At 42.2% G+C, this 26783-nt stretch overlaps 1 protein-coding gene across 4 annotated transcripts in view; it reads left to right on the top strand.

Moving 5' to 3' along the window:
- Positions 1–25284, top strand: part of Rad54l2 (RAD54 like 2) — a 159120-nt gene extending 133836 nt beyond the window's left edge. For all 4 annotated transcript variants that reach the window (XM_071615676.1, XM_027934025.2, XM_071615675.1 and 1 more), the window contains 19 exons: positions 862–1001; positions 1302–1418; positions 1719–1945; positions 2718–2900; positions 3324–3457; positions 4767–4963; positions 6358–6700; positions 7499–7676; positions 8826–9077; positions 9295–9413; positions 11441–11559; positions 13176–13275; positions 14200–14405; positions 14987–15159; positions 15683–15879; positions 18741–18940; positions 20012–20101; positions 22151–22243; positions 23893–25284. In XM_071615676.1, coding sequence (XP_071471777.1) covers positions 862–1001; positions 1302–1418; positions 1719–1945; positions 2718–2900; positions 3324–3457; positions 4767–4963; positions 6358–6700; positions 7499–7676; positions 8826–9077; positions 9295–9413; positions 11441–11559; positions 13176–13275; positions 14200–14405; positions 14987–15159; positions 15683–15879; positions 18741–18940; positions 20012–20101; positions 22151–22243; positions 23893–24887 — 4063 coding nt within the window. In that variant the 3' untranslated portion in view covers positions 24888–25284. The remainder of the gene's footprint in view (positions 1–861; positions 1002–1301; positions 1419–1718; positions 1946–2717; positions 2901–3323; positions 3458–4766; positions 4964–6357; positions 6701–7498; positions 7677–8825; positions 9078–9294; positions 9414–11440; positions 11560–13175; positions 13276–14199; positions 14406–14986; positions 15160–15682; positions 15880–18740; positions 18941–20011; positions 20102–22150; positions 22244–23892) is intronic.
- Positions 25285–26783: the final 1499 nt, after the last annotated feature.

Raw genomic sequence — 26783 nt, 5'->3', positions numbered from 1 at the left:
TGAAGGAGAAAGTGCTCAACTGTGTGCCCTCTTTAATAGTGAAGGTGCAGCTGAGGACCAGTGGCTTAAGCTGTCCGAGGAGGATGCAGAGAGGATGTGGAAGGGCCTTGACTGCTGCTGAGGAGGTCTTGGGTAGCAATTGAGGATGAAAGGGTGCTCTGAGTTGGACTTTCTGTTTTTTCATTTGTTTGTCTGTCTGTCTGTCTATCTATCTATCTTTTTCTCAAAACTAGAAGAGATTTTTAAAAGCGAAAATTGAATTCTCATCTTCTTAGAACTCAATTTTAGATGGCGCAGGTCTTTCTGGCCCCAGACAAGACTTCTTCCTTGAGTTTAAAGATGAATAAATGTGAGCTTCCTTCACTTTCCAAATCCCCAACAATTCTTCCTTTTGCCAAATAACACCTTGTGCCATTGAAAGGAGATGAATATCATTTTTACCTCCTGCCCCACTTTTTCTTTTTAAAATGTAATGACAATTTAAAGATATTTACTCTAAACTTAAGGATGTAGAATCCCTCTAATTCTTTTCCACATAAAAACTTTATTTTTAATGCCAGTTTTCAGTTTTATAAACAATATTACCCTATTTTACTCTCGATATTTTGTATGTACAAAGAAAAGTCCACAGGGGCATCTGTCAGGAAGTTAAATAACATGAAAAGTATGTTAGCCTAGTACTATCTGAGCTTGAAGCACCCCACCCCCCAACCCTGCCCATTGCATAGGTTTGATGGGGCTGAAATGATTTCTTCTCTTCCTCTGTCAATTCTCTGAGCTTAGCAGTGGTCATTTCCTTTTTATCTTGACATTACTTTGCCCAAATATTAAGTGAACCCAATTGCTATTTTTAATGTTTAGAAAGCTACTGCGGGAGGATCAATTGGAGCCTGTTACCAAAGCAGCACAGCAGGAAGAGTTGGAAAGAAGGAAGCGCCTGGAGCAGCAGAGGAAAGATTATGCAGCCCCCATTCCTACTGTTCCTCTAGAGTTCCTCCCTGGTAAGCAGTGGAGATGGCAGAGAAAAGAGGCCCTGGGCTTGCACAGTGGTAAAAGAAAGACCTGTAGTAAGATTGTGGCCTCCTGGAATCCTTTAAAGTCATTCAGCTTCTTTTGAGTACACATCAGAAGAATTTGATTTTGAAAGTAGAAATAGATAAAAATGAAGTACTCAAATTGATTTTATTGTGATTTTTTTTTTCTGTAACTTTGTATCTTAACATGCCAAAGGGATTTTTCTAGAGATCAGGTTGATGATAGCAATGTGGTTTTGACATTCCCTTCCGTCTTTCTTTTTCTAGAGGAAATTGTCTTAAGAGCAAGTGATGGTCCTCAACTGCCTCCTCGGGTCTTGGCCCAGGAAGTCATTTGTTTGGACAGTAGCAGTGGCAGTGAGGATGAAAAAAGCAGTCGAGATGGTAAGATCCAGCTGGAGGTGCCTTTCCTTCCTCCTGACCAGGTGTTCATCTGAGATTGACTGTACTTTTGAAAAAAAGAGTTCACTTCTTATTCTTTTGGTTTGGAGCATAGCTTTGACAGATTTCCCTGACTTACTTTAGTAAATGTAAATTTTCTCCTTAGCTTGAAGATGGAAGGGGGGGGAATCAAAATTTTTATAACTAATGATAAATTCTAACTAAGGATACACACACTTCTGATTACCACCAGTAAATTATCTCTGTTCTCTGGGTTTTCGTTTTGTTTTACTGGTGTCTCAGAGGTGATTGAACTGAGCTCTGGAGAGGAGGACACTCTTCACATTGTGGACAGCAGTGAGTCTGTCAGCGAGGAGGACGAGGAAGAGGAGAAGGGTGGCACCCATGTGAATGATGCCTTAAACCAGCATGATGCTCTTGGGCGGGTTCTTGTCAACCTGAACCACCCTCCAGAGGAGGAAAATGTCTTCCTCGCCCCACAGTTGGCACGGGCTGTGAAACCTCATCAGGTACAACAAATCTTACCCTCCTTTTCTTTTCCTATTTCCTTGCTGGGAACTTCATTGCCTGTTTGTGGTTACTAGTATCACATTCTGTAAAGTACAAGTTTGATCCTGTAGAATAGCTGTTGGAATAGCCTGATCCTTTCTCCTAGCAGTTGGCACTTCAAGATTCCTGTGAATATGAAGGGTAGGGGAAAGAGAAGAGACAAGATTTTCCTTGACACATAGAAATTGCTGGAGCTCTTGGCCTAACAGCTCTTGTACTCCTCTGTGGGATCAAAAATGAGGAGCTCGAGAGGCTCTCTAAAAGAGCAGGGCTTTGATTAGGAAGGCATGAATTCACAACAGATATGACTGTCAGATGTCAGAGGGACTTTCTAATAGTTGGGAAAAGAATAGTTTGTATTGATCCAAAGCCTGGATCTAGAACCAGTGGGTGAAAGTTCCATGAAGGTAGAACAACACTCAGCTTAAGAACTGCAGCAGCAAGAATTGCCCCTTAAGGAATGAGCTGTCTGGAAGAGGCTGAGGACAGCCAGGCTGAATGAAAGCCCCCATCAGGAATTTGGTACAGCAGATCCTTATATCAGGTGGGACGTCGTACCGGATGAATGATTTTCTGTTTTCTCCAGGTTATAGGGAAACTTCTGTGGAGTCCACACCAGCTGTGTGTTGTAATATCTACTCATTTACTTAATTCTGACTAATTCCAAAGTGAGTACAAATAGAGCCCTGGTCTTTTCTAGTCCCTCTGACATTTATTTCTGTTTCTGGCCAGATTGGCGGGATCCGGTTCCTGTATGATAACCTCGTGGAGTCACTGGAGAGGTTTAAGACCAGTAGTGGCTTTGGCTGTATCCTGGCCCACAGCATGGGTCTAGGGAAAACTCTGCAAGTGATCTCCTTCATTGATGTCCTCTTCCGCCATACGCCAGCCAAAACAGTCCTTGCCATTGTTCCGGTAAGGGTTTGGGGGAAGACACCATATAGTCATCGCTCTGAAGAACTCTAGTTAAAGTCTTCACCAGACACTGAAAAGCTTGATGAAATCAGCTCTGAGCTTGCCTTCCCACCCCCACCCCCTTCTCTTCTTCTTTTTTTTTGCACTGGGGATTAAACCCAGGGGTGCTTAACCACATTTTCTTTTCTTTTTTCTTTCTTTTTTTTAAATTTTGTACCAGGGGGCACTTAACCACTGAGCCACTTTCCAGCCCTTTTTATATTTTATTTAGAGACAGGGAATCGCTGAGTTGCTTCAGGCCATGCTAAAGTGCTCACAATCCTCCTGCCTCAGCCTCCCAAGCCACTGGGATTACAGGCATGCACCACTGTGCCTGGCTGAACTTGTTTCTTAGGACTCTTTTTTGACTTGGCTTTCTGATAGGTTAATACTCTTCAGAACTGGTTGGCAGAGTTCAACATGTGGCTTCCTGCTCCTGAATCCCTTCCAGCTGACAACAAGCCTGAAGAAATCCAGCCTCGGTTCTTTAAAGTTCACATCTTGAATGATGAGCACAAGTAGGTGACCTGCCTTCTCTTCTCTGCCCCTTCATTTTGACTTCTTTCTTGGATCTAGATGTTAGGGCAGTCTATTTGACTATGTACTCTGTCTTCCCAGATTGCTTTTGTTTTCTTGATGTGTCCTTCTCTGTTCTTACTACTTACTTTTTTTACCCTCTACCCAGCTTTTTAGTAAAAGCAGAGTTACGTTGCCTGAGAAATTTCTTGTGTTCTACTTTAGGATGCTTTTATGTCATGAAAAACCTGTGGGCATGGTCACATTTTCCAATGTATATGGAAAAAAAAATCAGCATGACAGAATGGAATTTTTCATCTTTTAACTTCTTACTTTTTATATTTCTCTTTTTTGTAGATACCTGATCATCATTCTCTTAAGCCATGGATCAATAGTTATTAACCTTTAATGGTTCAATTTCCACAACTTTGAAAGGTGTAAATCTTGTTTTGCTTTAGATTTAAATAAAATTATATTTCTATTCTGTAAAGTAAACTCAGTTTCCAAAACTCTGAAGAACTTCTTGCTTCAAGCCAACTGTCCATGTTGCCCTTTTCTCTCATTGACATGGCTAATTGAGAAGGTAGACTTTATTTTCTGCAGAGACTGCTTTTTGTCATTTTTGGTCACACACATTAAAATGAGGAGACTCTGAGTGACTCAACAAGTGGTTAATCCTCTGCTCTCTGTTTTTGGATTTTAGGACTGGTAGTCAACATGTGAAACACAGTGAGGGCTCAGGTGTTTAGGAGTGGAGTGGCTATGATGAAGGTCATCTGGTCTCTACTATCCATGCTCCTTTACTGTTTTTCTTGGCTCTTCATTCACTGGAACCTGGGCAGGTGGAATGCAGAGTGTTGCCCTTCTTTCTCTGACCTTGTGTTTATTATGGGAATAACTTGAAATGCTCCCTTAAATGTTGGATTTTAGTCATGAATGTGTATTGAAGGGGGGTATTTTCTCATGCCTTTTGTCATTGAATTACTGTATTTCTTCTGTTTAACCATCGTCAATGACCCAGTTCATCCTCAATTACAAGTAGGGTCTCTGGAATGAGAAAGGAAAGTCTCAGGCAACTGACCAGTCCTATACTTGATACTACATGAAATCTTTGTCAGTAAGGAGTCTAAATATACAACAAAGCTTTGAGTATAAAAGATTCTTCCTGAGGAATAATACTTTTCCTGCTTATTCCCAAAAGCAATAATACTTTATCTCTGTTTACCTTTTAAAAAACAAACACAAACACACCCCCAACTTTATTGAGATATAATTCATACCTCACACAAGTTTCTCTGTTTACTCTTGCAGGACGATGGCATCTCGTGCTAAAGTGATGGCTGATTGGGTGTCAGAGGGTGGGGTGCTGCTGATGGGGTACGAAATGTACAGACTCCTCACTCTGAAGAAATCCTTTGCCACAGGTAGACCGAAGAAAACCAAGAAACGTTCTCACCCGGTCATCATTGATCTGGATGAGGAAGATCGACAGCAGGAGTTTCGGAGAGGTGGGCAACCTGTCCCAGAAATACTTTTGGGGGTATTTCAGGAAAAAAGAAATAATGTCTGCTAGTCAGGTATGAAGTTTATTATTGATGTGAATTATCATGAACCAGAAATCCTAGTCTCCACAATGGGTTAGATAATCTCCAGTGGCTCTCAGAATGTGCTGCTTTTCATGCAGGCCACACCCATCTTAGAGAAACTCATTTGTCCATCTATCCCTGTTTCTCTCACAGAATAGTTGGAAGAGTACTTACTCCCTTTACCACTTCCTAGAGATGTTCTGAGAGAACATTAAGAAAATTTTTAATTTTTTAAAAAAATTTTCATACTGGGTTTTGAAACCAGGGCCTTATGCATTAATGTTCTACCTCCCCACCCTTTTTTATTTTGAGAAAAGGTCTTGTTACATTGCTGAGGGTGGCCTCAGCCTTCCAAGTAGCTAGGATTTCAGGTGTGTACCACTGCATCCAGTTTATAAAGCATTTGAATCACTCATAGAAAGATATAAGAGTAGTACTGTTATGTGCAAATTTATGAAAAAGAATTTACCCTAGTTGCTTTTAGGGAAAACCATTCCACTCGTAGTTCTATTTCTTCCTCTAAGGAGCTTTTGCCCATTTGGGGAAGAAAGTTGTTTTCTTTTTGTGTTGGGAATTGAACACAAGGGTGCTTTATCACTGAATTACATCCCCAGCCCTTTTTATTTTTTATTTTGAGATGGGGTCTTGAACTTGTGATTTTCCTGCCTCAGCCTCCTGGGTTGCTGAGATTACAGGTGTATGCCACTGTACCCAGTGGGAAGAAAGTTTTTGAAACATTCAGAGGCTATCATTTTATAGTTCTCTTCATCTGTGAGATTATGTTTGGTCTAGGTTTTCTTCGGGGGCAGAGTTGGAATGAATTTGCCATTTAGCAATGATTGGTGAATAATTATGGGAAGACCTTGTCTTTTAGTTAGCTCCTAGCAGCCAGTCCTCAGAAGAAGCCAAGATGCTGATAATGGTGAAATCCTAGTGAAGGATTTGGATTATTCCTACCAGCTGTATTTTTAATCCTGAGCTGGCACTCTGTGGTTACTGCTCTCTACTGTCCAGTTGGTTAGTATAAGTCCTAGGGTTGCAAGTCAGTTTTACTGTTAGCCTAAAAATGAATAAAGAAATAAGGAAAGGGATAGGGGAGAGGGGATGCCTGTTGCAAGAGTCAATGGCCAGGTTAGCATCACACCAAACATGCAGGAGCTTGGATGGCTGGCTCCCTTTCACCAACGGGAGCTGACTCTTGCTTTCCTGCTTCCTTCATTTCTTCTGTCTCCTCCAGGGTGCTCCCCTACTTCTCATATTACTGACTAAGAGCAGGCCCTCTCACCCTCTGACTCCGGATCCTCTTCCCTCCCTAGAGTTTGAGAAGGCTTTATGCCGCCCTGGTCCTGATGTGGTGATCTGTGATGAGGGACACCGCATCAAAAACTGCCAGGCCAGCACCTCACAGGCTCTGAAGAACATACGCTCTCGCCGCAGGGTGGTGCTGACTGGGTACCCCCTGCAGAACAACCTCATCGAGTACTGGTGCATGGTGGACTTTGTACGCCCTGATTTCCTTGGCACTCGACAGGAGTTCAGCAACATGTTTGAACGCCCTATTCTGAATGGGCAGTGTATCGATAGCACGCCTCAGGACGTCCGCCTCATGCGGTACCGGAGCCATGTCCTGCACAGCCTCCTGGAGGGCTTTGTGCAGAGGTAAGCCAGGCTCAGGGCCCTGTTTTCTGCATCCTCAGAGGGGCAGTGAGCTTTCCAAGGCTATTATGAGTGAGGGCTCTTCGTAGTAATAAACTTTCCTGTGTGTAAATACCTAGTAGATAATAGCTAGATATGTGTAAATAGCTAGTAGACCATTTCGGTCTTATGAAAATTTGACCTAGAAGTGCTTCACTCAAAAGTTATCTTTAAAATTACTAGAGATGTGGCTGGGGTTGGGGTTAGTGGTGGAGCATTTGCCTAGATGTGTGAGGCAATGGGTTTGATTCTCAACACTGCATATAAATAAATAAATGAATAAAATTAATACCTTAAAAAAAGAATTAAAAAGAAATTTCTAGAGATACCTGCTTTACTTGCTGAGAAAAGCAAGAGAGCTAGCATTCTGCAGAGTTGGGTGAAAGAATAGAAGTGGTGGTTCTAGGGCTATGGCCTTACCAGTCTCAGCATCTTATTTGATGTAGCTAGCTCAGATTAGTTTAAAGCAGTCCCTTTAAAACCTTGTTAAGATGGCATGTATAGAGAAAGGAGGAGCCGGGGGAATTGGGCTTGGTCACTCAATCAGTAATAGCCTAAGACAGGCCACTCTGCCTCCTGGTTTGGTTGTTATTCTTAAGACAAGTTTTTACTTCATGGTGCCAAACCACTCTGCATTATTGAAAGGTTGTATATTGAGATCCTTGAAAGGAAGGTGTGTCAGGAGTGTAAGGCCATGTTTTCTTCCTGCATTGTTCCCATCTGGCCACACTTCCTGGCCACTTCTAACCTCTGCCTCTCTAGGAGAGGCCACACTGTGCTGAAGATTCATCTCCCTGCCAAGGAAGAGAATGTGATCCTGGTGCGGCTATCTAAGATCCAGCGAGATTTGTATACACAGTTCATGGACCGCTTCCGAGACTGTGGTAGCAGTGGCTGGCTGGGGCTGAACCCTCTCAAGGCTTTCTGCGTGTGCTGTAAGGTGCGTTGGGGCCTCATGGAAGATTGTGTTGGGGACTAAGCATGCACACAGTCCTCAGTGAGTTACTTCTGCTGGGAGTCCTTGATAAAGGAAGAATAAAGCTGGAGAGGCCATCTCAGTTCCCTGCACTGGAGTGCTCTGTAAGGGCTCAAAGAAAACATATGCTGATTGTGCACCACACAGTTCTTAGGCGTGTGCACAACTGTAGTATAACTGGTACCTCTTGCAGCTCAGTTGCACAACTTGTTAAACTTGAGAAATTGCTTTTTTTTCACTGTCCTTTTCACTTGGAAAAGGGGTGGTAGTGATGGAGGAATATTGTGGGGTGGAGTTTTGGACTGTTAATATTATCAGTTCTTAAGAAATGTACAGCTTAGACAAGTTATGTGAACAACTTTATGTCTGATCTATTTTTTATCAGATTTTAATCTCTTTCATACCGTTAGTGAGGGAACTATTTCTTTTATTCTGTACCCTGGCTGTACTCTCAGCAGACCTGTTATGTATTATTCTTGATTATTCACTACTTCAATAAGTCATCTAGAATGTATGTATGTGGACAGATGAGGCACATAGACCTCAGTGAGTTACTTCAGAAATGCTTCTTTAAAGTATTTCTGTTGTAGCCACAGTTGTAGACTAGAGCCAGGAAACAAAAACAAAAGTGGTCTATGATAGTGCTTCAGGACCAGTGTTTTTCTTCCTTCCTCCTTCCTGCTCTTCTTCCAGAAATTCTCAACTATTGCTAGGAATGATCACTGAAATGACATATGATTGGTCATATATAAGTCAGATACATCTTGTTCATAGGAAGAAATTAGACTTGTTTCATATGGTAGCTGACTGTAGCCACATAGTGAAACAAAAACATTCTTATTCTTATTTGAATAAGAAAGCAAGTTTTATGACGCAGCCTTTTGGATTAGATACCAGACATACTGGAATTGCTTTGGTATGAACTCTCCCAGTCATGTGTTGTGGTCATCAGAGCTGATAGTAAAAGCAAATGTGCAGGCTTTTTGAAGGTGTTAGAGGTACATTAGCTTTTGGTGTGACAGTGTGTACTGTGTGAGGTGTAAATTTCCACACTCTCTGGGACACCCTTGGAATGTTTTCTGTCTTATGCCCCTTTCTTTCCTTTTACCTCAGATCTGGAATCACCCTGATGTGCTGTATGAAGCTCTTCAGAAGGAGAACCTGGCCAATGAGCAGGACCTAGACGTAGAAGAACTTGGCTCAGCAGGGACCAGTGCCCGCTGCCCACCACAGGGAACAAAAGGCAAGGGAGAGGATACAACCTTGGCTTCCTCAATGGGAGAGGCAACCAATAGCAAGTTCCTACAGGGGGTTGGCTTCAACCCATTCCAGGAGCGAGGCAACAACATTGTCACATATGAATGGGTGAGTCAATTAGATCCTATAATAACCATAAAGTAATGCTGAAACTAGATGGTGCATGGCCCACTTTGTGAGAGAGTCAGGTGCACAATGTAGTATACTGCCAAGGTCTGTGCAGGGAACTCTAAAGGTGGCCAGTGGGCCATGGTCTTGGAGAGAATTTTATTCCTGATCATCTGGCTTTGGACCTGCTCCCAGCTGTCTCATTTTTTTCTTGCAGGCCAAGGACCTTCTGACTAATTACCAGACTGGAGTCTTGGAAAACTCTCCCAAGATGGTACTACTATTCCACCTGATTGAGGAAAGTGTTAAGCTAGGGGACAAGATCCTTGTGTTCAGGTAGGAAGAGAAAGTTGAGACTGTCTTTCTCTGGTAAGGATTAACACAGCTTTTGGCGAGTGAGACCAAGTAGGCTCACATTAGCTCCTTTTTCTCTTGCAGTGCCTTTTCAACCAAACACTTATTGTGAGGACCTTTCTTGCATTTTGTCTTTCTCTTTTGGAGTATCTTTCTTTGTCCAATGCATTTTCTCCACAGAGAACAATTTAGAACCCTAAGCTAACATTAGAGATCATTGTCTAATCCTTCAGACTATGACCTTGACCAGATACAGCCCATGACTGGTTTATATATATGTTAATGAATCTTTATTTTATTCTTTTATTTATATGTAGTGCTGAGAATCTATTCAGTGCCTCAAACATGCTAGGCAAGCACTCTACCACTGAGTCACAACCCTAGCCCCTGTGGCTGGTTTTTGTTCCCACTGAATCACAGTTTCAACCTATTTATTTATTTATTTTTTAGGTACCAGGGATTGAACTCAGGGTCACTCAACCACTGAGCCATATCCCCAGCCCTATTTTGTATTTTATTTAGAGACAGGGTCTCAGTAGCTTAGCGCCTCACTTTTGCTGAGTCTGGCTTTGAACTTGTGATCTTCCTGTCTCAGCCTCACGAGCTACTAGGATTATGAGCATGCACTACTGTGCCTGGTTTATTATTGATTTTGAGACAGGGTCTTACTTAAATTGCTCAGGCTGGCCTTGAACTTGCAGTCCTCCTGCCTTAGCCTTCTGAGTTGCTGAGATTACAGACGTGTGCACCACAACTGTTTTCTTCCACTTGAGAGCTAAAAGTAGTTTTTGGAAATTTTAAAGGGTTGTAAAACAAGAGCAACAACAAAATATTCAGCAGAGTATATGTGATCTACAAAGCTTAAAATGTTTGTTTGCTATTTGACCCTTTACAGAAAACCTTTGCTGATCCCTATTCTAATCTGCTTTTATACCTCCCCTATAAAAGTTTTGTATATAAGGCCAAGTAAGTGATGATTTGTTTCATAGTCACATTGTCAGTCTTTGAGTCTCATTAAGAATGGACTTCCCAGGAAAACAGACATGTAGTAAATTGCTTTTCCTTTTTTCTTCTGACCAGATTATGCCCCGAGAAAAGCCAAGTGGCAGGAGCCTACCTTGGGAGCCTCTACATGGGACACATTTAAATTATGTTTTTATTGTTATTATTTAAAAAAATTTTTTTGTAGTTGTAGGTGGACCGAATGGCTTTATTTGTTAATTTTTATGCAGTACTAAGTATTGAACCCAGTCTCTCACATGTGCTAGGCAAGCGCTCTGCCACTGAACTAGAGCCCCAGCCCGTTTTTATTATTTCATTTTGACATAATCATATGTGTACAAAACATAATTTGCTCCATTTCATTCTATGGTAATTCCCCTTTCTCTTGCCTCCTCCCTTCTCCTAGTCCCCTTCCTTGCTATACTGATCTCCCTTCTATTTACTTATATTAAAAATTGATACATTGTACTTCTGAATAAAAGTAGGATTCATTGTGATATATTCATACATGCATACATGTGACATTCTTTGAGAGGGCAGCAATGATTCTAACTTGGGAGAACGTAGTGACCTCTGATTTTAAGGATTACTTTAGGGAAGACTGGCCATCTGCATTGTTTTAGAAGAAGCCAAGTCATTTTCTTTCCCTATCAAGATCCGTAAGATTGCCTGTGGCTCATGATTAGATTTAATGTATATTCACTTGGTATTGGTTTGTAGTACTAATGCTATTTGAGTGTTGAGCTAAACCCCCAAATTTCTTAGTGGAGGAAATAAGGATGGAGAGACTTATTTTTTTCAGTGAAGTGATGGTAATAAGAGTGTAGATGACTCTGCTTCCATTATGAGCTAGGCAGAATATCTTTGCTTGTTCTTGGTGGGGTTGCTGCTTATGGGTAATAGGTTGTGGGAGCTTCCATTGTCAGAAGGTTGTACATGAATATAGGCCTATTGGGAACAAGATTCCTGGGATCTGCGAGCCATCTGAACCATATTTTCCCTTTCAGCCAGAGCCTTTCCACCTTGGCTCTCATTGAAGAGTTCCTGGGAAAACGAGAAGTGCCCTGTCTGCCTGGTGCTGAAGGGCAGGGAGCACAGAAGTGGGTTCGAAATGTCAGCTACTTCCGTGAGTTTATTGCTGCTTCGTTCCTGGAGCCTTGGAAAGATCTGATTTCCTTCTCTCTCCTTTCCTCTTCTCATGCTTTGCTCGCCATCAGTGCATAAAAATGATCTGTGATTAGCCTAGGAGCAGGGAGACCCTAAGAGCCAACTTTTATGAATGAATCAATATATTAGGGACTGGGGGGATTTGGGAAAAATAGGAGGCATGTAGAGAAGTAGAAGGCATTGCCCTTGTCTTCATTTGAGATGTAATAGCTCCAATGCAAATGTAGCACTGATTGCCCATTCTGGGATTCTAAGAAGGATAGATAAGTGTAGTGAGACTGGCTGGAGAAGTGTTTCAGAAAAGATGGGGAGAATTCGAATATATAGAGTGAGAGTGGCCTGAAAATTATTCCAAGGCAGAAGAGCAGAGTGAGCATACGTCAGTCCTGCTTTCTCTGTGGGGAAAATAATACCTGTAAAAGGGTGAAAATTTGTGTGTGTGTGCGTGTGAAAATTCTTAACTTTTTTCAATGTATAAGTCACATATATATATCTCTATATATATAATGCATAAACAGATGTATAGTATATCTGTGTATTAAAATTTCATGGAAGACATGATGTGATGGGGGGAAATGTCTAAAAACGGTCCTTAGGGGAATGGTAATGGAAAAAAAGTTGAGAAATAGTTGACCTCAGCTCTGTTGACATTTGGGCCAGACTGTGGTTATAGGGAGCTGTCCTGTGTATTGTTAGATATTTAGCAGCATCTCTGGTCTCTATTCACTAGAGATAATTTTGACAATCAAAAATGTCTCCACATATTGCCAAATATCCCCTGGAAAGTGCAAGAGTAGAGAAACCATGCTCTGTAAGAACCACTGGCCTAAGGGAAAGATTCAGAGGAATGGAGGTTTAGAGGGTGGCAAGGAGACCGAAGTACAGGGTGTGGCACAGAACTTGTGTTCACTGTAGACTTGCCCAATGAGTCAGTGGTGATCTGTGCTTTGAAATTGTGAGAATGCAGGTTGGAGAGATAGGCTGGGGTCCTCACTGAGGACCACAATACTGAGCAGTTATACTATTGCTTCCATAATAGTATGATATATTTTTTCCCTCTCCCTTTTAAGCTCCTCTTTTCATTCATGTGTTACATTCAACTGCTCCAACTTTATTGCTCTTATGTCTTTTTAAAGCAAGTTCTTAGCCTAAGAAGCTTGTTAAAAATGCAAATATCTGGTGGAGGAATGTTACCCATACCAAAACACAGAATCCTTAGTCTCCCTGAACTCACCCCAGGACTCCCTGGGCTGAGGTAGAGAGATCACCTTGAACCTTTGTTTTTTAAGCTTCTTAGGTGAGTACATGCACTCTTAAATCTAAGAGCCTTGGTCTTAGAATTCACCCTAAGATAAAAGGGCAGAAAAGTAGTTTATGATCCTTGTCGTATGTGAGAATCACCTGAGAGTACTTTTACATTGTGGAAGCCTGGACTCACTGTAGCCCCATGATATGTCTAGGGGTGGGATCTGAGCACTGTAGTGTTTCTGTTCATAAAACACATTTCCTAGTGATTTTTGCTGAATATCCCTGCTCTCATCTGTATACTTCTTGTGGTTTTTCCTTCCTTCCTAGGGCTAGATGGTAGCACCCCTGCCTTTGAGAGGGAGCGACTCATTAATCAGTTCAATGATCCCAGCAACCTCACCACCTGGCTGTTCCTTCTTTCCACAAGGTGAGTGAAACCTGTGAGGGGAGGTCAAAGGCGTGTGTTCAAACAATTGGCCACATAGTCATATACCCCAAAGGCTCTCAGGTTTGAAGTCTACTCAGGTTTGTAACTTGTTCTTTTTGTTGTTGTTATTTAGTACCAGGAATTAAACTCAGGGGCACTCGTCTACTGAGCCACATCCCCAGCCCTATTTTGTGTTTTATTTAGAGACAGGGTCTCACTGAGTTGCTTAGTGCCTCCTGTTGCTGAGGCTGGCTTTGACTAGTAATCCTCCTGTCTCAGCCTCCTGAGCCACTGGGATTACAAGTGTATGCCACCGCACCTGGCCTTGTAACTTGTTTTGAGATCAGAGAGGGGATCCCAAAAAGAAGTTGTGGTAGAAGAGCAGTTGTGGTAGTGATATAAAGTTCTTTGAGACTTTTATTAACATTTATAATTAGCTTTTCTCTGAGAATTGTTCTGAGGCATAGACAATGTGATAAATTGAAAGTGCCTGAAAAAGTGAACAAAGTAATCATAAAAGGCTGATGCATCCTTTGTCTCATGCCAAGTACCTCAAAAGCTGTGCTGCCTTCTGCCACCGGAATGTTCCATAGCATGGTATGAGCCTGTCACTCCCCTCAGTGATTAGAGTAAAAACACTGGAAACATCTGTGTGTAGAAATATCCCCTGACCAAGGATATCATTCTGGAACCAGGATGTGGGGCCTTACTTGTTACAGAGGAATAGAGAGTTGTAGGCACGGCCATGTTGGATTTAAGAGTATACTTTTCAGTGCTTGAGGAACATAACTATTTTTCAGCAGGACAGCAAAATTCTTGAGTATATTGTGCTTAAAATGAAGAGTGATGTTGGGGGAGGGTAAAGCTGATAAAAAACCTTCTTTAAGACTAAAGACTCAATGACTATTACCTTATGTTTTAAAGGGCCGGATGCTTGGGTGTGAATCTAATTGGCGCCAATCGAGTGGTGGTGTTTGATGCTTCCTGGAACCCTTGCCATGATGCCCAAGCAGTATGTCGGGTATACCGTTATGGCCAGAAAAAGCCCTGTCACATCTATCGTTTGGTGGCTGATTATACGCTTGAAAAGAAGATCTATGATCGTCAGATTTCCAAGCAGGGCATGTCAGGTGGGCTATCTTGGAGGCATTCCAGAGGTACATCTATACAAGCTGCCTTCCTTATAGTATCAAAGGTGGGAGGGGAAGAGCAGGGTATGGGATCATAGGCAGGTGAGGAATCTTAGAAAACCAGCAGTTCCTCCCTTCTTATTCTCATTCCAATCATTAAAAGGGATTGACCTCATATTGTTGAAGATGGATTTAATGACAAGAGCCAAGCTAATTATGCAATTTTTTCTTCTGATGTTTTCATTTCACCAGGGCCTTAGACCTGGTTTTAGACTTTTTTTTTTTTTCCATATCAGAAATTTAACCAATACTGAACTATACCTCCAGCCCTTTGTAGGGTCTCTCTTAGGGTCTCTCTAAGTTGCCCAGCCTTCTCTTGCCTCAGCCTCCTAAGTGATGAGGATTATAGGCATTCACTATCATTCCTGGTCTTGACCTTTGACTTTCAGGTATGGGATGACTTTTCATCAGTAGTGACAGTTCTGCCACATAAAACCTCCTTTCTCCCTGCTAACCTTTGTAATTGTGTTTTTAATCTTCTTTGCCATGTGCTATCTTTCTTTATTTCTTCTCTCTTCTAGATCGGGTGGTAGATGATCTAAATCCAATGCTGAACTTTACCCGGAAAGAGGTGGAAAACCTACTGCACTTTGTTGAGAAGGAGCCAGCTCCCCAAGCATCCTTGAATGTAAAAGGTATCAAGGAGTCAGTTCTACAGCTTGCTTGTTTGAAGTATCCTCACCTCATCACCAAGGTAAGAACCCAGTAGGTATGAAGTCCCCAAGCATGGCAGACTCTGTCAGAGGAGGCTTGTCTGACAAGCTTGCTTTCTTCATTTGAAGTTGTATTTCATTCAGACATCTGGGATGCAATTGATTCTTTTCCTTGACCCAGATAGTCCCTTTTCTACTCCAACCACCTGCTTCTACCCTTTGTCAGATTCTAGGAGTACTGAGCTCAGACATGTGGAATAATTTGGCCATTGTGAGTTTATATAGCAGAAAGAGAGGGGGGAAGTTCTGAAAATGTAGTTTCTTAATTTTCTAATAGAGAAAACAGGCTTAGGTGTCTGAAGTGGGTACTAGGTTAGAATTATGACAGAAAGACAGTAAACCTGCTTATGTGTGCCTATGAGCAGGCTCTTTACGAGTGCTGGAGAGAGCCAGCCCCTTCTTGGTTTCAAAGTAACGTTCATTGTCCATCAGTATGTTGGCAGGGCAGTCAGTCATGCTGGCACAAAGACTGGTAATTAAATCAACATCCCCCTGTGTCCCTAGGAGCCTTTCGAGCATGAGTCATTGCTCCTCAACCGAAAGGATCACAAACTGACCAAGGCTGAGAAAAAAGCAGCAAAGAAAAGTTATGAGGAAGACAAACGCACGTCAGTTCCCTACACCCGCCCATCATATGCACAATATTACCCTGCCAGTGACCAGAGCCTGACCAGCATCCCTGCCTTCAGTCAGAGGAACTGGTGAGTTATTGAAAGGGGAGGGAGGGTCTGCTGCTAGGCCAGGCCCAAATTTTTTCAATTTCTTTTTTTAACCAAAGGGAGAGCCTACAATCTGCTGCTTTGGCTGTCATGAACTCTGGTAGGTTTTGTTCTAGGGTCAGGTGTCAAAGTAGTTTATCAACCATGGTGTTTTAAGTGACTCTGGTTTTCACTGCCCTGGCTGGAAAAGTGAGCTGCTGGTTTTCTCACTCAGAAGAGCTTTTAAGGACTCCTGGGGGAACTGAGTGGGGCAGAAGGGAATACAGCTTCCCAAAACACAAAAGTTCAGCCCTTCCTCAGTTTCATCCTATCCCAGCACCTTGGCTCTAGAATTCACATAGCAATGAAGTTCAAGCTGATGGCCATGTTCTTTCTGGTCCCAGATTATAGTCTGGGAATACTTTTGTTCCTAATGGGATTTAATTCTGTAAGTGTGCGATGATCTTGAGCAAGAAAATTTATTGAATAGTTGAGAATGTGAACTGTGTGGAGGCCAACTACTAAGGAGGGAGGGAGACTTTTTGTTAGATATTACAGAACAAGTATCTATGTGTCAGTTTTTTCTGTATTTAAAGACAAAGTGCCTTTCAGCCCTCACCTTCCTTTGTAATAACCAGATCAACTGTCTAGTCATTGATTGAGTGGTTTGCATTTTTTAATTGCCTAATTTTTTTTTTTTTTGGTTAGGATTAATCTTTTTTTTTTTTAATTTTTATTGTTGGTTGTTCAAAACATTACATAGTTCTTGATATATCATATTTCACACTTTGATTCAAGTGGGTTATGAACTCCCATTTTTACCCTGTATACAGATTGCAGAATCACATCAGTTACACATCCATTGATTTACATATTGCCATACTAGTGTCTGTTGTATTCTGCTGCCTTTCCTATCCTCTAATTGCCTAGTTTTTTTTTTTGAATGAAAGCAAATTATTTTATTTGAGGGGAATCAATTTATAAGAGTCACATGTAAAAAATAATCTTGCCAATGAGGACTTGAAAATATTAAATTTCTAAGATTTTATGTACAAGATACTGATTTTTTTCTTTGTGTGCATAAATTTGCTTTTTTTTTTTTTTTTTGCTGGTACTGGAAATAGAATGTATATCCTTTTGCATGATAAGCTGGCTGCTACTCATTGAATGTACTTTTAAGTAGAAAGTCACTCTTAAAGCCTCAGGCTTCTTATTTTTGTGTCATTTTCAAAGATACTGTTGTCTGGGAAGGTTTTCTGCTTTTGTCCTTCACCTCTGTTTTTTTCTGGACTCTTCTTTGTAACATAAGGAGTAGATTAAGTGTGAGCCCAAAGGGAGAAAAGCATTTTGGGGAGAAAATGTGACAAATGGTCCAGGCTGGGCTGTGAGGAGATAGCTCTGTTTCCAGCCTACCTCGGCCCTGTGGAGATTCTAGCTTCTCATTGCATTTGATGGGGGCATACCATGATTCTGCTGATTCCTTATCCCATCTGGATACCTGAAGAGGCCTTCCTGCCCAAATTCCTAGCCTTAGCAAGAATATGAAATTTAGGTTGGCATCCTATCATCTATCTGACTTTTGATCCTAGGAGGAATCCTGTTGACATCTAACCAAGGTCTCTAACTCCTGCCAAGCCTATCTGGGAACTTTGGTCTCCACACTGACCAAGGAGCTTCCCCAGTGGGCCTGTAGCAATCTGAGAGTGGTGTGATTGAGGAATCATGCAGATCAATTCTAAAAGCAGAGTGGTATAAAAGTGTTCTCATGAGCCAGTCTTCAGTCAGTTGAGGAAGAACATACCTGTCCAAGGGAATTTCTACCCCAGGCCCAAAGACTGAAGACATTAGAGATAGGAACTTTTTAAAAAAATCTTGAATCAGGAATAACTTTCTCAGAGTACCAACATCCATTTGAAAGGAAACTAATAGTGAAGAATGAGCTATTGACTACGGATTAACATTTTGGTGTTAAGCCAGTTCTCATATTGGCTGTGGCACTGGGTCATTTAGAAGTTTGGCTTTTGTGCACAGTAATGCTGCTGTTGCTGCTTTTGTGTGGTGGTCCTGACTACAGGGGCAATTTAAAGACTGGCTCAGGAATCAGTAGGAGCTTGGTGACAAGTAGTGTAGAGAAGGGTATTTGTATTACTTATCAAGACTTGAGGTTTCAGAGAGTAAAAATGGCTTAAGGTTGGGACAGTCTCTCAAGATCACCTAAACATATTCTACCACAAGGGTAAATGAGGAAAACTTTACCCCCTTTGTCTTTAATGTAATATACCCTGTGGTCTGAAGAACTCTTCCTCCCTCTGTGCATATTGGTATCATTCTAACTTCCTTTCAAGGGATTAACTCTTGATCTAGATAATCCAAATTCTAGAGAAGCACATGGCTCCTCTTATCTCCAGAAAGGTGGTATTCCATTGACATCTAACTCTGCTTCTCTTGGAGAGGTGTTATCCCTCTGCATCTTTCTCTGCCACTCTTTCTAAGATCTGCCTCTTATCTTTTTTTCCCCTTTTCTTGCAGTACTGGAAATTGAACTTGGGGGCCCTCTACCACTGAGCTATACCCTCAGCCCTATTTATTTATTTATTTAGAGTCAAAATCTCACTAAGCTGCCCAGGCTGGCTTTGAACTTGTGGGCCTCCTGCCTGAGCCTCCCAGGTAGCTAGAATTACAGGCATGTGCCCCCATGTCTGACTTTGGTCTCCTTTTAAATTGACCAGACCCTGTAAGTTCTTCTGATTCTTCTCTTAGCACCAACTGAGAATGTAGAATAGGGCAGTCTGGAGAGGCCCCACAGCCTTTGGAGAGAGGCAAGAGCTGTTCTTCTCAACTCTCTGTTTGTCTTTCTCTTATAGGCAGCCAACACTGAAGGGTGATGAAAAGCCTGTGGCCAGTGTTCGTCCTGTACAGTCCACCCCCATCCCTATGATGCCACGGCATGTCCCACTGGGAGGCACTGTAAGCTCTGCTTCCAGCACAAATCCATCCATGAACTTCCCGATTAACTACTTGCAGAGGGCGGGAGTCCTCGTGCAGAAGGTGGTCACCACAACAGGTCAGAGAACTCTTCCATTCTATTCAGGGGTATCATCCCTTTTAAAATGACTTTGTTCACTAGGAAATATTTGTCAAATACCTTTTGTATTCTAGACCTTACTACATTTGGCACTGTAGGTAAGAATAGAGAAGATAGCAGAGAAGAATTTGCAATCTGGTGAAATATCTTAAGAAAAACACAGAACTGGGTTTTCTTGAGTATGGTGGATGGAATCCTTTGAGCACACAGCGATTATGGAAGTGTCATTAGATCACAGGGTAGGTCTCATAAGCTGTCACAGAGATGTGAATGTGCTGAGTCCTGCTAGGTGACATAAGATCAGCTAGGTATAAAAGACAGCTATCAACTTCCCTATGTAATTAGAAACCTGAATTGTCACTTGCTTCTTTCATTGTGAGTTTGATGTAGCTGGAGCATTTTGGGTCAGTGAGCAATAGTGCAAGGTGGGCAGCCTAGTTACCCTTTAGTTAATTCTGTGATTCAAAGTGATTGGGAAGGAAGCATTTCATGATCCTATTTTCCATCTTGCTATTTAGAATATTCATGACATATAAATTTAAATGAAAACATCTTAACTGATTTATATGAGAATAAAAAGAATACATGTCCATTGTAAAAAAAAAAAAAAGTGAAATTAGTAAACAACAATTAAAAAAAAAAGAGCTCTTTGCAATCCCATTTCTCTGCTGATTCTTGAAAATACTCTTTACTGTGTGTGGAGTAATGCCAACATGGAAGAGGATGAGGCCACTTTTGGAGCCTGAAGTGATGTGGAACCGATAAAATGCCATTTGAATTAAAATTTTTTTTCTAAATTAAAACTATAATTTTTAATTAAAGCAAGGAAAATTGGAAAGATGAGCAGATTTCTTGGTTTCTTAGTATTCTTTGTTGAGACAATTGTAAAAGATTCTGCCTATTTCACCTTTCTTGATTCTAAACTTCTGCTCCACAGAGAAGCTTGTAGGAAACCATTGAGGAACTGGGACAGATATGGGTCTTTGCATTTTCTTTCCCTTCTTCAGTCAGGCCCTATGCAATCTAAATTTGAGGTCTATTTTTCACTAGATATTGTTATTCCTGGACTCAACAGCTCTACAGATGTTCAGGCTAGAATTAATGCTGGTGAGAGCATCCACATCATCCGTGGGACAAAAGGTGAGAGCCTGACCAAAGAACCTATCCCTTGCCTTTGTTTGAGAGTACTATGCTGGGAAACAGAATAAATACAAATGACTTGAGCTAATGGAGCATAGGAATCATCTCACAAAATTGTCACAATTGGGGGATATAAGAAAATGGCATTTCTAGGAGCTTGGCAGAGTTGGGTTGAGCCCAATGAATATTGGTAAGGTCACTTACACTTTAAAAAAGGGAATCAAGGTCCATCCCTGTGTTTCTGTATTTTGCCACTGTTTTTATGGAGAATCTTCGGAGGGGGATGGGTAGATACCCAGAGACCAAAACTGACAGGAAAGCACTATGAAATGGATTATAAGCCAACATATGTGTTAATGTGTCATTTGTACCTTTTTCCTTGGAGAACAGAGTGAGACTCTCAGGCTGGGAAATGTAATGATTGTGTGAATGAATTAGTACACATGAGTTGCATGATTTTTTTTATTTTTTTGAACACAGAGGTGCTTTACCACTGAGCTACATCTGTATATTCTCAATTCTTTTTAAGTTGCTTAAGCCTGGCTTTAAACTTAAGATTCTCCTCCCTCAGCTTCCTGAGTTGCTGGGAACACACATGTGTGCCACTGTACCTGGCATGTGATAAAATTTTTTGAGTGTGGTAATATAAAAAGTCCATACATATTTCTGGGTTCCTTACAGAGTGACGAGAGATTGCTAGAATGAAAAAGCTGGCCTAAACAGTGTCAATAAACAATCGAAGCCTGTTTTTCATATTAGCCTTTAACTAAACCCATCAATATATGAGGCTGTTTTGGGGTTTGTTTTTTTGTGTGCGGTAAAGAGATTTTACCCTAGAGTTAAGAGTACCTTTAGGCTTAGGAAAAGGTTTCCCTGAAGTACCCAGATGCACAAAGACAACTCAAGCTCTCTTACTGGGTTCTTCCCACCGCATAATGGGGCTCTTTCTAACTTAGAGCAGAGGTCAGCAAACTACAACCCATGGGCAAGTCCAGTGTGCTCCCTGTTACTGTACCTGGATACTAAGAATGGGTTTTGCATTTTCATTTGGGTAAAAAAAAAAAAAAAAAAGGAGTAACATTTTGTGATGTGAAAATTATAAGAAATTCACTTTTAAGCTGTGCATGGAAGTGCATGCTTGTAATCCCAGCAGCTTGGGAGGCTGAGACAGGAGGATTGTGAATTCACTGCCAGCCTCAGCAACTTAGCAAGACCCTGTCTCAAAATAAACTATAAACAGGCTAGGGATGTGGCTCAGTGGTTAAATGTCCCTGGGTTCAATCCCTAATACCCCCTCCCCCCAAATTCACATTTTAGTGTCCGTGAATATTGATTGAAATGCAACCATGCCTAGCCATTTTCATGTTACAGAAGAATTAAGAAGCTGCCAACAGAGATCTTATAGCTTATAATACAATAAATATTTACTCTCTGGATCTTTAAGAAAATGTTTGCCAACTCCTGGCCTACAGGTAGTTCTGATATTCTAGAAACCTACAGGTGGGCCTGACACTCCAGAATATTGATCTAATGACATACTCAAGAATGAAGAGAAGGTAGATTAGTGCCTTGAGGGAATAGAAGGTGTGGGTCTTGAATTCTTTTAACAAAGGAGAGAGGATAATGAAGTAATATGGGTCCTTCCTGTCAGATTAAGAGGAGGACCTGAGCCAGAGTATTGGGGAAAGTATAAGGCGACAAATTGTTCTCTTTCATAGCACTTTATTTCCTCCATTGCATTGACTTCTTCTTATACTTTCTGGTATAATTATCTGTCTTCTCTTCTAGAGATTAAGCTCCTTGAGACAGGGCCTTTTCTATCTTGTTTAGTCATAGTATATTACTATGTGCCTAATACTTGGTAGTCTAACTATCAATGCTTCTGGAATAGATAAATAATTATGAGTCCATAACTATTATCCGACTCATCATTTCATGGATCTTGAGAGAGGGAATGAGACTTAATTTTATAGCTGTTTCCCAGCCCATGGTGCCTGTTGGAAACAGTACATATCTGTTTCTAAAAGTCATCTTCATGCTGCTTCTTAGGGACGTACATCCGCACCAGTGATGGACGGATCTTTGCTGTCCGGGCAACTGGCAAACCAAAGGCCCCTGAAGATGGTCGGATGGCTGCCTCAGGTATGGTAACTTTTACTTCCCATCAACCTGCACATTGGTTTGACTTGGTTTGTAATTAGCTTATTTTCTTTTAATGGATAATGTATGCATAGTTCCTAATTCAAAATGTACAAAAAGGAGTTAAGTGAAAAATAAGTTTTTCTTTCTATTTCTCCAGCTAGCCTGAAGCTTAGAAGCACTTGTTTGTTTTTCAGAGATATTCTATCTATGATACAGGGTTGTGTGAGTGTGGACATATAATTGTGTGTATAAAATATGTAAATAACATATAAATAAATTCTCTCTCTCTCTCTCTCTCCCTTCCTTCCTCCCTCCCTCCCTCTCTCCCTCTCTCTCTTTGGTACTGGGGATTGAACCCAGGGACGCTTAACCACTGATCCACATACCCAGCCCTTTTAGAGACAGGGTCTTGCTGAGTTGCTCAGGGCCTCACTTCAATTGCTGAGGGCCTTGCTAAATTTCTGAGACTGGTTTTGAACTTGTGATCCTTCTGCCTCAGCCCCCAAGTTTCTGGGATTACAGGCATGTGCTGTCATGCCTGGCTTTTCTTTGTAAATTCTTAAAACAAACAATGCTAATATACTATAATACACTATTTATTCCTGTTTTCACTCACCAGTAATAACGCATTCCTTATCATTTCTTCTCGATATGCCTCATTGAAGGTTTACACAGGATAGGATATAACACAGTGCACTAACTAGCTCCTTATTGATATACATTCAGATTATTCTGCTGCACCACTGTGACATGTGGATGTATCCATAGGACATATTCTTAGAAGTGGGGTTGTCAGGCCAGAGGGTATATGTGTGGCACATTAACAGTGTTAGGAACTCTTGACAGGTTTTCCTCAATGGGAGTGATTTTTATTTATCCTCCCCACCACCGAGATACAAGAGCTACAATGCTTTTGTTCTCCTTAACTTGTGTTATGAAAATTTTCATACAGACAGAAAGGTTGAGAGAACAGCAATGTGAGTGCCCATACACCCTACACCTAGATCCAATAATTGTTAGTTTTTGTAAACCTGTCTCTCTTCCTTTCTATTATTTGAGTCATTTGTAAGTTGAAGACTTCATATCATTTTGTAAGATATACTTCAACATATATTTTAAGATTTAAGACATTTTCCTAGCCACAACACTATTATCACACTAAAAGAACAGCTAACAATAATTTTATAATGTTACCAGGTCATAATATATCCAGGTCATATTCAGATTTCCTAGTTGTGCCAATTCTTCCATAGCTATGGATTTTGTTTTGTTTTTTTATACTAGGATGGACTGCTTTTTAACTTCATTTACCTCTTTTCTCCCCTGGTCACTGTCTCTTGCCCCTAGAAAAAGGTCTGATTAGTTTTAAGAATGATCTGATGTTTCATAGCCATTATCTCATAGGATTCATATTGGTAGAGTTTTACAGATTGGGAAATCTGGGTGCAGAAAAGTAACATGCCTTTTCATGGCTAGACTTATATCTGGGATCAAATCTGGGAAGGGTTAACTGAGTGTGTTATTTAGACATCAAATAATTAGAATTTGGGGGGCCACAAGATAGGGTGTTTTAAAAATAGCTTTCCCCCTTTGTTTTTTCTTCTCTTTATTGCTATTCTGGTGCTAAGTTATCTGTATTTTGTTCCTAGGTTCCCAGGGACCTTCTTGTGAGTCCACAAGCAACGGCAGACACAGTGCCTCATCACCCAAAGCCCCTGACCCTGAGGGGCTGGCCAGGCCCGTCTCTCCTGACAGTCCGGAGATCATCAGTGAGCTCCAGCAGTATGCAGATGTGGCTGCTGCTCGAGAATCCCGTCAGAGCTCCCCAAGCACCAATGCCTCCCTGCCTGGCCCCCCGGCCCAACTCGTGGACAGCAGTGCTGTTCCTGGGACAGCTCTTGGAACTGAGTCACGGCTTGGGAGTCATTGCCTCAATAGTTCCCTTTTGGTGACTGGCCAGCCTTGTGGTGGCAGGCACCCAGTGCTAGACTTAAGGGGCCACAAGCGAAAGTTGGCCACTCCACCTGCCGCCCAGGAGTCAGCCCGCCGGCGGTCCAGGAAGGGCCATCTGCCAGCCCCCGTGCAGCCGTATGAACACGGGTATCCAGTCTCCGGCGGGTTTGCCATGCCACCCGTCTCCTTAAATCATAACCTCACCGCCCCCTTCACCTCCCAGGCTGGGGACAACTCCCTGTTTATGGGCAGTACCCCCTCCTACTACCAGCTGTCCAATTTGCTGGCAGATGCCCGCCTGGTATTTCCAGTGACTACTGACCCTCTGGTGCCAGCAGGCCCCGTCAGTTCCTCTTCCACGGCTACCTCAGTCACTGCCAGCAACCCCTCCTTCATGCTCAACCCTTCTGTGCCAGGGATACTACCCAGCTATTCACTCCCATTTTCACAGCCACTCCTGTCCGAGCCGAGGATGTTTGCGCCTTTTCCCTCCCCTGTCTTACCCAGTAACCTTTCACGGGGCATGTCTGTCTACCCTGGCTACATGTCCCCACATGCAGGCTACCCAGCTGGTGGCCTCCTCCGGTCCCAGGTGCCTCCATTTGACTCACATGAGATTGCTGAGGTGGGGTTCAGTTCCAATGATGATGAGGATAAGGACGATGATGTAATAGAGGTCACTGGGAAATAGCTGGGGAGGCTTTCCCCACCTCACTTGGGGTTCCCAGCAGGTTGCTCACAAAGCTGAAAGGCAGTGATCTGGGCTTTTTGAGAATAGGGTTCTTGGCAGGAGGGTAAAGGAAGAAGACAAAGAAGAGTGGTTAGCCATAGGGGCAGGGCTCTGTTGCTATTTTTAAAAAGAGGAAAAACAAATACAAAAAACAAAAACCCCAACGGAGCAGCAATAGTGGGAAATCAGGGACCCAAAACAGGGACGGTAGGGCAGGGCAGCCTGTCTCCCTTCCTTCCTGCCTTGCTTATGCTGTCTGCTTGCTTGCTTGCCCATCTGAGTGTAGATGTTCACATCCCATTTCTGTCTTTGGGAACAGTCTCTCCCAAGAGAGCTGCCTTACCGGGTGACTTAGCTTGGCCTGGGGAGGGGAGGGGAGGGAGGGGATGGTGAGTGAGAGAAGAAGGGTGGGCAGGGGGAGCAGACTGAGATCCCATGTGGAATGGGGTCTCTTTAAGGGGTGGGAAGTAAGCAGACCAGGTGTGTGTGTGTGTGTGTGTGTGTGTATACACATGTGTGTGTGCGCCCGCACACGTGTGTGTGCGTGTGTGTCGCATATACACATGCGCTCGCACATGTGTATATGTTTGGGTATGTATGTACATGTATGTAACAGAGCAGGGGTGAAGATGGGAGGGGCGGGAGGGAGGGAGGAACTAAGGGGGGAAACTAAAAAATGAATTTATCTTTTTTTAAATGGAAATCAGAGAGTGGTGGTTCATGGCACTATTAGTTGAACATCAGGGTGAGCCCAGGAGAAGAGCCATGGAAATCACAAGTTTCCTTCTAGTTGGGTGAAAAGAAGGCCCAGGTAACTCAAGTCCCTGGTTTTCAGAGCCACATCTATTTTAGAAATTGGGGGCGGGGGGAATCATGAGAGAAAATGGGCATTGCCGACCTCTGTCTCTTTCCTCAGTGGTTGTCTTTAAGCAGATCTCCCTTTCCAGGGTGAGAGGGAAAAGCACTGCAGTGTGAGTGAGAGGTCATAGAGTGTGGCTGGAAAAGACATTCTTTACCAGGGTGCAACTATGCCTCAGCTGCCTATCCTGGTGGCCTTTCCCTCCCTGTTAGAAAGTTCCATGTTAATTTATTTCTTATGGTTATGGGCAATTATTTATTATTTAGACTTTTCATGTGTCTCTTTTTTTTTTTGGTGGCAGGGAAGTTAAGGTTAAGGAAGGTAGGAGATAGGGACGTTTTGAGATGTACTAGACCCCATAGCTGCTGGTGAAAAAAAATCCTGAGTGGGTGGTGAATTTAACAGGGAAAGAGAGTTAGGTTTGACCCAGGGTTAGATTAAACAACTATGTTTTGGAGAGATGTGACCTCTCAGGAAGATCAGGGAATTCTGAGACTGGATAGTTAGTGGTGGTGAGACTCATTCTATAGAGATTGAAACTTGGGATCATGGAGTTTGCTGTTGAGAAGTAAGTGACCCCCCCAGTTTGGAGCTGTGTCCTGCTGGAATGATAGAGGTCAGCTCTATGCTGGATAGTGAAACTATGGATAGGCAGCTGCTGGGTTGAGGGAATGGACCATTGATTTCCTGTTAGGAAGTGTTTCAGCTTCCCCAGCTTATCAGGTGATCATTGCAGGCCTGGCGTCTGCTGCCTCCATCTTCTTTGAAGGAGCATGGAGGAATCCTTCCTCTGTAGGAGCCTTAAGTCTGGCTTTTGCTTTAGAGAACCTGAATACATTAGTCATTCTGGCCTCTCCTTCCTTGTTGCCAGTGCAGGGAAGGAGCTTCTAGTCCTTAAACACTGGCTGTCTTCTATTGTTATATCCTGTGTCCTGTTGTCTCCATCTCCTTCCTCCCATCAAGACTTTGCCAGGCAGTCTTTATGATGAATAAACTTG

The sequence above is a fragment of the Marmota flaviventris genome, chromosome 8, assembly GCF_047511675.1.
Source record: "Marmota flaviventris isolate mMarFla1 chromosome 8, mMarFla1.hap1, whole genome shotgun sequence".
In the NCBI taxonomy this organism is placed as follows: domain Eukaryota; kingdom Metazoa; phylum Chordata; class Mammalia; order Rodentia; family Sciuridae; genus Marmota; species Marmota flaviventris.
The sequence above is the reverse complement of the archived record's forward strand: the minus strand, read 5'-3'. Positions and strand labels throughout refer to the sequence as shown.